The 9,556-nt window shown below is 33.5% G+C and overlaps 3 protein-coding genes across 3 annotated transcripts; 2 read left to right on the forward strand and 1 right to left on the reverse strand.

Moving 5' to 3' along the window:
- Positions 1–346: 346 nt before the first annotated feature.
- LOC131641482 (uncharacterized) lies at positions 347–964 on the forward strand. The gene is made up of 2 exons (XM_058911783.1): positions 347–578; positions 660–964. The coding sequence occupies exons 1-2, from the start codon at positions 347–349 to the stop codon at positions 962–964; spliced, it is 537 nt and encodes a 178-aa protein (XP_058767766.1).
- A 27-nt stretch (positions 965–991) lies between these two features.
- LOC131641483 (uncharacterized) lies at positions 992–3,030 on the forward strand. The gene is made up of 3 exons (XM_058911785.1): positions 992–1,136; positions 1,409–1,959; positions 2,440–3,030. Exons 1-3 carry the CDS (start codon positions 992–994, stop codon positions 3,028–3,030), a joined length of 1,287 nt encoding a protein of 428 aa, XP_058767768.1.
- A 2,693-nt stretch (positions 3,031–5,723) lies between these two features.
- On the reverse strand, positions 5,724–7,370 carry LOC131641484 (uncharacterized). Its single transcript, XM_058911786.1, has 3 exons — positions 6,750–7,370; positions 5,937–6,617; positions 5,724–5,813 (listed from the first exon to the last, which is right to left on the reverse strand). The coding sequence occupies exons 1-3, from the start codon at positions 7,368–7,370 to the stop codon at positions 5,724–5,726; spliced, it is 1,392 nt and encodes a 463-aa protein (XP_058767769.1).
- Between the last annotated feature and the right edge of the window lie 2,186 nt (positions 7,371–9,556).

Genomic DNA, 9,556 nt, shown 5'->3' on the forward strand with positions numbered 1-9,556 from the left:
GGTGGAGGTTATTATGAGCTTTAAAGGAGAAGGTTTCTTAGGCGTGAAAGTTTTGTGGAAGGGGTGGGTGTATTATATTGTCAATGTATACTCCTCTTGTGAGATTCACAAGAAGAAGATGTTGTGGAGTGATTTATTAGCCGTGATGGATAAATACAAGGACAGAGAATGGGTTATCGGAGGAGACTTCAATGCCATAAAAGATAGTATGGAGAGAAAAGGGAGATCGAGGGCGATTAATCATACCTAGGTGGACTCTTTTGCGGAATTTATTCATAAAAGTGCTTTATTGGATACTTCTTGCAAAGAGAAAAAATACACTTAGTATAGTGGAAATGGGAAGTCGATGAGTAGAATTGATAGAATCTTGGTCTCGGTTAATATGATGAATAACTGGGGGATTATTGGTCAAATGTTTGGTGAGAGGGATATTTCAGATCATTGTCTGGTGTGGCTAGTGTCGGACAATGCTAATTGGGGTCCTAAACCGTTCAAATTCAACAACGATTGGTTTTCTCTTGAGTCCTTTATGCCTTTTGTTGAGAAAGAATGGAAAAGTTTACATATAGAAGGAAGAGGTGATTTTATCCTTAAATAGAAACTAAGACTCTTAAAGGATAAACTTAGGAAGTGGAATGATGAAGTTTTTGGAAGGATAGATTTGGAGGTGGAGGAGGGGGTTCGGGAGCTTAATTTGGCCGACTTGAAGTTAGAAGGGAATGACGATGATTCTTTTGAGGAGAATTTGGTTAGGAGGAAAGAAGCTTCATGTCGAATTTGGAGAAACTTGAGACTAAAAGAAAATATGCTTCTTCAAAAGGCTAGACTTAAGTGGATGAAAGAGGGAGACGCTAATAGTGGTTTTTACCACAAAGTGATGAAAGAAAAAAGGAATTTCAACCATTTAGGTCCTATTTATGTGGAAGGCGGTACAATGGAGTCGGTCGATAAGGTGAGAGAGTAGGTGTGGGATCATTTTAGGAAGAAATTCATGGAACCGGAGGAAAGTAGGCCATTCTTGGATGGTATACCTTTCAAGAGTATTACGGTTGAGATGTCGGCGGAGATTGAAAGACCCTTTACGAAGAATGAAATTAGGGAGGCAATTTCGAAATGTGGAGTTGATAAAAGCACGGGTCCGGACGGCTATACTTTTCTTTTTATTAAGAAATGTTGGCCCATCATAAAAGAGGATTTCTTTAATTTTTTCGATTTCTTCTATTCCGGTAATGTTCTTTCAAAGGCTATCACCTCTTCTTTTTTGACTTTGATTCCGAAAATTTTAAATCCTTTAAAGTTGGAGGATTATAGACCAATATGTTTAGTGGGTTGTATGTACAAAGCGGTAGTTAAGCTTTTAGCGTGGAGGTTATAAGGTGTGTTAAATGCGATTGTTTCTCATTGCCAGAGTGCTTTTGTGCCGAAAGACAATTTTTGGATGGTGTGTTGGTGGCTAACGAAGTCGTGGATTATGCAAGAAAGGAGGGTAAGAATGGTTTGTTATTTAAAGTGGATTTCGAGAAGGCCTATGATAAGGTTAATTGGAATTTTTTGCGTTATATGATGAATAGCATGGGGTTTGGTAGGAGATGGTTATTATGGATGGACTTGTTGGTGTTTAATAGTAATATGTCGGTGCCTGTGAACAGGAGCCCCACTAAAGAATTCGGTGTTGGAAGAGGGTTGAGACAAGGAGATCCTCTTTCTCCTTTTCTCTTTGTTTTGGTGACGGGAGGTTTTTCGGGGATTGTGGGAAGATCTATTGAAGTAGGGGAATTTTGTAGATTTGATATGAAAAGATCGTGTTGGGTGGATTTGTTACAATTTGCGGATGATACTTTAATTGTGGGGGAGGGGACTTGGAAGCATGTGTGGGCGATTAAGGAGATTCTTAGAGCTTTTGAAATTGTTTCGGGTCTTGGCATAAACTATCACAAGAGCAAGTTGATTGGAATAAATGTTAGTAATACTTTTTTGGAGGCGGCGGCGTACTTTCTCTCTTGTTAAGTGGAGGATCGCAATTTCCTCTTTCTTGGTATTCCGATTGGGCAAGATCCAAGGAAGGAGACGATGTGGATTCCTATTCTTGACAAATTGAAGAAAAGATTGGGAGGTTGGAAGAATCGGTTTCTTAATTTGGGAGGTAGGATCACTCTTTTGAAGTCTATTCTTAGTTCTTTAACTATTTTTATGATGTCTTTTTACAAGATGCCTTCGAAAGTGGCGAAAAGATTCACGAGTATTCAAAGCAATTTTTTGTGGGGAGGGACAGAGGATAATAGGAAAATTCATTGAGTTAGTTGGAAAAAAGTTAATCTTCCTTTTGGTATTAGTGGTTTGGGGGTGAAGAACATAGAGGCTTTCAATTTAGCGCTTCTTAACAAGTGGAGGTGGCGGATTCTTAAAGAGAATGATGCACTTTGGTTTAAATTTTTGAAGGCCCAGTACGGGGATTTATCTTCTCTTGTATATAGTGAAGGTAATTGCACAAAATACTCTTCTTTTTCTAATTGGTGGAGGGATATTGTTTATATTGGAAATTTTTTTTCTAGGGACCCCATTGTTAAGTGTTATCTTTTTTATGTTCATAATGGGTATACAACACCTTTTTGGGAATCTTGTTGGTTGAGTGAAGAGGCTTTGAAGAATGTTTTTCCGGAATTATTTGAAGCTTCTTGCCTTAAAGGAGTTTCGGTTGGGCCGAAGGGAAGAAATGGGGCGGATGCGGTTTCATGGACTTTTGGTATTGACACGACGTTCACAGTGGCTTCGTGCTACCAATTTAACTTGATGGATTTTATTCCTTATGGTCCTGTTAACAAGCATGATGAGGCGTTTGGCATCCTTTGGAAAGCGGAGGTGCCTTTCAAAATAAAGGCATTTGGATGGAGACTATTTCTTGATAGACTTCCCACTAAGGAGCTTTTGATGTATAGAGGTATTCCTATTTCTTTAGATAATCTTAAGTGTGTTTTTTGTGGTTTTTGTGTAGAAAATAGGAACCACTCTTTTTTGCGTGTAATATGGTGAAGCGTATTTAGTCCGAAATTGCTTCTTGGGTGGTAAAATTGGTTAACATGGAGGAGGATTGTTTGTCAAGTTTTATGGATTGACACTTATTTTTTCGGACTAACATGGTGAAGAATAACAAGGCGGATGTTGTTTGGCTAGCCACCTCTTGGTCTTTATGGTTGCTAAGGAACGGGGTGTGTTTCTGGGAAGAAGGTTGGAGCTTAAATGACACGGTCTGGAACATTAAGACGTTGGTTTGGAAGTGGTCCTTTTGCGGTAAAATTACCCATCCCAATTATTCTTTCTATGAGTTTTGTAAAGATCATATTTTTTTCCCTTGTAGCTTAATTGGTGGGTAATTTTCCTTTTTGTTCGGGTATTGCCCGTTTTATTGTGTAAAAAGGTTGGAGAACCCTTAGTTCTCCCGTTAATCTACTCCTTGCTTACAAAAAAAATCAAAGCAAGATTAACTAATCTAAGATTCTTCACCACTAGAACCCTAACTCTTTTTGTGTTACAAACATGCTCCCACTTAACCCATACAACCTTAGCTCCTTCTTTGTAACCCCTTAGAGAAACCGTCATTTCATACGAATCAACTTCATCCACTACAAATATACATGTCAACTGTGGCGGTTAAGAAAGTAGTATTGTGGCCGTTCTACCTACCATTATTTATGAAAATGGCGTTTTATAATAGCGCCATATATTTTGCTGCTGTTAAGTAAAATACGACGGTTTCTCATCAACCGCCATACAATTTACCTGTTTTTTTTTTAACAAAATAGAGGTCGGCATCTTCATGAAAGACATGCAAACAAATAGATGTCGGTCCCTTCAATATTGCGAACCACAATTGTTGTATGATTTTAAAATCATGTCTCCGGCATCAGACAATTCCAATAATATTTCTACAAGTATTTTTGCATCAAAATTCAAAATATTAGAATTTTGAAATTCAATTTACTTTTATGTAATGAAAAAACTTAACATTAAGTATTTTCAACATTATATTTCAAACACCTTTCTATAAAAATTCACACCGCAATGGACACAATGCGCATCGCAACATTCGCAATGATCGCAATCACAACACCCACAACAACAATTTTGTTTTTCCAAGTAAAAACCATAATCAAATTTAACAATTTAACCGTAGTATAGAATGTATAAAAGCACATAAATCCATAGGCGAAGCTAAGCTCCGGCTAGGCTGGGCCATTGCCCAAGCTATGTTTCTAGAGAATTATATAGCATAGCTATTGCATTTCAACATATGATAATTTATTAATTTTATAATATAGTTCTACTACTAATCATATCTTATTTTATTAATTTTAAAAGTTACTAGTACGACTATATGAATACGATAACACCTATTCAAAAATCAAAACTACCTCTCACTATTAGTTCAATAAATAATTATAAATTTTAAAATATACACTTTGATCTTATTTTATTTTTTATACATAAATGATTATGAGAAATTTTTAAATTTAACCATAATTTATCGTATAACTATTTGAATATAAATAATTTAATTAGGCAATTTTTTTGCAATTATGGCAATTTACAATAATTAATTTATTATGTTATCAATTTATTAGTGAAAAATAGGGCACTAATTTGGACAATTTTATATAATAAAAAGATTAAAAAATAATTAAATAGGATAAGAATTGCAAAACTCTCACTATCAATATTATTTTAATTTAAAAAATCTACATTTATTGAAATTTGTGCATAGGGCACGTATTTAAAACCATCTTCTACTACTAATTTTAAAAATAATTAGATGTTTGTTCGTGCGGTACACGGATGAATTTTAGTAAATTATTTTTGATAATTATTAATAAGTATTCTAATTTAAATAAATAATTTAAAATATTTATGAGGCTAACTTATCTGATGATGACCGTGGAACAATAAGGGATCAACTTGAAACTTATGTTCTTCAAGTAAAAGAAATGTTTCACGGCCAACATCAGTTGGCTATAAAGATGATTCAAACTGAGAAATATTTGGTATTTCCATTGGTTTACAAACTTCTTGAATTATCTTTGATATTGCCGGTGTGGACAACATCCGTTGAAACACCTTTTTCAGCAATGATTATCATTAAGTCTAATTTGCGCAATAAGATTAACGATGTGTGGTTCAATGACTTGATGATGTGTTACACCGAGCGGGAGATATTCAAGTCACTTAATGATATTGATATTATTGAACATTTACTAAAAAGAAGTCTTGAAAAGAACATTTGTCTCTGATTTTATATAACACTCTATTATAAGGTTATGTTTCATCTCTTTTATTTTAAACTATACTTTTGTTGACAAAATAAAAAGTCTTTATTTTGCCCAGACTCTAAAATTTTTCTGGCTTCGGCACTGCATAAATCATATACATTCAATAAAATAGTTTGAATCTTGGATACTTTTTTAAAGATCAAATCAAAACAAAACAAAAAAGTTGAAATTAATGATGAAAGAGCAAAGGAAGGTGACAAAAAAAAAAAGAAAAAAAAATGATGAACTCCATTTCTAATGACATGATGATAGTAAATAATATTAATACAAACAAATATTGTAGTTTAGTATATTTGTAGCTTCATGTAATTTCAAGAAAATAAAGTTGAACTAGAACTAGGGAAGATAACATGAACTTTCACTTGCATGACTGTCGAACTTAATTTCCTTTGACAGATAATATTACCTCTCTTGAGCTTCGGTTACCAAATATCCAAAAGCACTAGTTAAAGCTGATGTTGAAGTTAAAGAAGCCTTCAATATACTCAAACCCTACACAAACAAAAAGAATAATGAAAAGGAGCAAGTGCTTATTAGGTATATTTCCTAATGAATAAATCTAGGTATTACACAAAAAAGAAGTGCTAAGTCTAAATAAGCAAAACTATTACATACCTCATTAACACCAATATTGATAACCTTGTCTTTCAAGTCATTAAGAGAAGTTTGAGATTGATTGATTAAATGTAAAACAGAAGTCGGAGACGATTCTGTTACAACCAAGTCATCTGTAACAATGTAAGTTCTTGGTCCCTTGACATAACCTTGAACAAACTTTGTTAAACAAACAGGTTTTATATCAGTTATTTCATCAAAGTAAGCTTTGATATCACAACTAATGTAATCATCGTCATGTAAATAAAACATTGAACGTGACTGACGAATTGGTAAAATATGTTTGCCTAGTTCAAACTGAGGGGCCAAATGAGGATCAACAATCCTATTCTTAGCTTCTTCAGTCACAAAATATTTGTATTCATCTAAATCAAGTATGCTACCGTACAAAGCATCGATACTGCCTATGGAACAGTTTCCTTTAAACAGTCGTGCAACTCCTCCCAATGGAAATGTGAGAAAACTTAAGAGGAAAGTTACAAAATATTCACCCACTTCAGCATATTGTATTTTCCCATCCGATTTTCTTATAACTAGTTTCATTGATATTTGACGATTATCTGTGCCTTTAATGCCACAAGAGACAATGGTTGGTGATCTTTCAATAGAAGGTTTCATTACTAAAAATGAATCGGTCAGAGCTGACTTTGAAATAAAAGAACACTTCAGTAGATCCAATACCTGTATAGAATATGCAAATCAATTAAAAATAAAATATGCAAGAAGTTAAAAATAAAAAGTGGTGCTTGTGGCAATTAAATAGGGTTAATGAAGAAAAGAAACTTTGATAGAATAAAGTTTTAAATAGAAAACCTTTTCCTTTGTGACATTGACAGTCATGTCCTTCAGCGAACTAGTGTTTTGTATTCCGAGACTCTGGAGCATATTAAAGCTTGTAATATCCGTGGAGTTTGGCATGACCCTTAGATCATCGGTAATAACAAAAGTTGCACCATCTTTAACAAATCCATAGCAGAATTGCCTATCCATAATCAAAGCAGGGTCCAGATGAATACCACACCCCCCACATATTTTGGCAGTGCTCAGAACATAAGGGCTATAACAATAGTGAATATCCCTACAGATGTAGTACTTTGTGGGCTGAGTGTCATCAATGTTGAGTTTAAGAGAGCTGCAATAATCTTCCAATGAGTAACTTGGTTGCAATAACATTTCTTTGATTGTCTCTTTTGTCATACACTCTTTGTCAAGATCAGCCACACTTTGGTAGAGTTTGCTCATACAGCCAATTGTAACTGGTTCCATGTTTGATTCTTTTTGAACAAGTCTTGCAATTGTTCCTAATGGAAATGTTAAGAAGCTAAAGAGAACATCAACAAAGTCCTTCCCTGCTTCAGCAAATATTACTTTGTTACTCTCTTTATTCACCACAAGTTTCAAAGGCACATAATCCTCTGTTTGAGTAGCAGCCATGACTGAAAGTAGCATCTAGCAAAAGAGAAGTTGGGAATTTTAGTTACTACAAAAACAGAATTAAAACAAAGCGTTTCTAATGAGATATGACTGTACTCTTTTTGTTTATAAATGTAAAATCATTTACTGGATATTAATGTCTATTTTTTGAGAATATGATTTGGATTCTTGAAAAGAGATGGCAGTAATTTAAATGATGCATGTATTGTCACCGGAATTTCAATAGCTCTTTTTCCAAAGCAAGTGCATAAAAACGTAGTAACAGCACCTTATGATCACTTGCTTTCATTCAAGGGTGAGGAGGATGCTTGATTAGGACCTTATGATCACTTGCTTTAATTACAATTTAGGGAGCAAAAGAAATGTACTTTTCCAAAAAAGAACTTAACTACGGAAAAAAAATTGTGTCTTTCAGTTATGAATTCTTTAACTACTATTTCAAAGACAGTTAAATATGATGTTTTTGGTGCTTGTGTTGTTTAAACTAAACTGCATAAAAATGTAAAATAAAAAAAGATTGATACATATGCTTAAAATAATTTGTTTGATTTATGGATTTTATGGGTTAAAATAATGGGTCATGCTAACATGTGTCCTAAGGGCACATGTTAAGACTTAAATGTAGAAATTTTTACTTAAAAATTATGCATTGTTTTCATAAAAAGTTTATAATTAATGTGTTTATTACGTTTTCCAATACAAATTTACTATATTTAGGTTTCTTAACATGTGCCCTTGGGGCACATGTTAGCTTTATCCTAAAATAATTTACAATTATAATATTTATAAGAAAATAATAGTCTTAATGGTCAAAGAGTAGTGATATTAGGAAGCTAGATTAAGAACCCTAACAAAGCTAATAAAAAGCTGTAAATTCTACACTAAGAAGACAAATAAAATTAACTAAAAAAAATAAAGATTCATTTCTTTTCATTAGTCCAACTATATAGCCATACAAATAAAACTACTGAATAAACTTTAATATATATAAATCTATAACTTATTATTCATTCTCTATCAAGTGATCTACGTAATTTAGTTTTATCAATTATTTAGGTGTGTGATGCGTGAATTTTCTCATTACTGGGGTACGTGAATCCCCACACCCGGCTTGCTTTTTCTCAAATTAGTGAACCTATAAACGCACGAGTAAATTGTTCATTTGTCAAATTCTACTAAGTTTTGATTTTTTATAACACTTACACAATCTTCGTATACTTCAGTAGACTGGAGAAATAATCAATCACGCATTCTATTGTAAATACACTTGTCTAAATATCTAAATATGAGATGATATTATTAGCGAGTAGGGATCCACTCCATTTTCTAAAAAGACATGGAGGGTCCATTACTATAAGTTTGTGTGCATAAAGTCGAATAAATATTTATTATGTGTCACATGTCTTAGAAATATGTGTAATTTACACACAAAACTATAGTAATGGATCCTCCTTTTTTTTAAGGAAATTGAGTGGATCCCTACTCGATACTAGCTCTTATGTCTGCCACCTTTGCCATACAAAGTATTACTAAATTTATTTTCAAGTGTAAACAAATGTCCTTATTTGTTGCTTTATCGATTAACATTGACTTGTGGGATGATATTTTGTAAAGACGAATAATTGTGTGTTGGAACAAACAAGCACAAAGTTTGTAGGTGAACCAATGGAGAAAAAAAAGGTAAATTTAAGAAGAAGATTAATGAGATATTGAGCGAGAGAGTAATTGAGGAGAATATTCACAAATGACAAAAGTGTTTTTCAAATAAGCTGCTTTCAACGAAACGATCCTAGAAGCTTCCACAGTGCATTTGAATTATCAAGGACTTCCAATACACCGCTTAAATTCAAATGATATAAGTTCTTCACTCCCAAAATTATCACAAGTTTCTTGAACACCACATTTGTTACACCTTTCGTTAGCAATTCCGCAACTTGTTCTCCATTATCCTAATCGCAACTGTCCTGCACACACCAGATCTGTAACACCCCAATTCTACCCAAGCATATAGGTACAAATATCAGAGTATAAAAATTAAATTCATAAAAACAATTAGGGTATTACACTTAAGTAACCACATCACCAAACATAACATACTCGCAAAAGATGCGTAACACAAATAATCCAAGAGGAAAGATTCTCATAAACACTTGACAGTATTCATATGTATATATATATATATAATA

Source organism: Vicia villosa, unplaced genomic scaffold, assembly GCF_029867415.1.
Source record: "Vicia villosa cultivar HV-30 ecotype Madison, WI unplaced genomic scaffold, Vvil1.0 ctg.003777F_1_1, whole genome shotgun sequence".
NCBI lineage: Eukaryota > Viridiplantae > Streptophyta > Magnoliopsida > Fabales > Fabaceae > Vicia > Vicia villosa.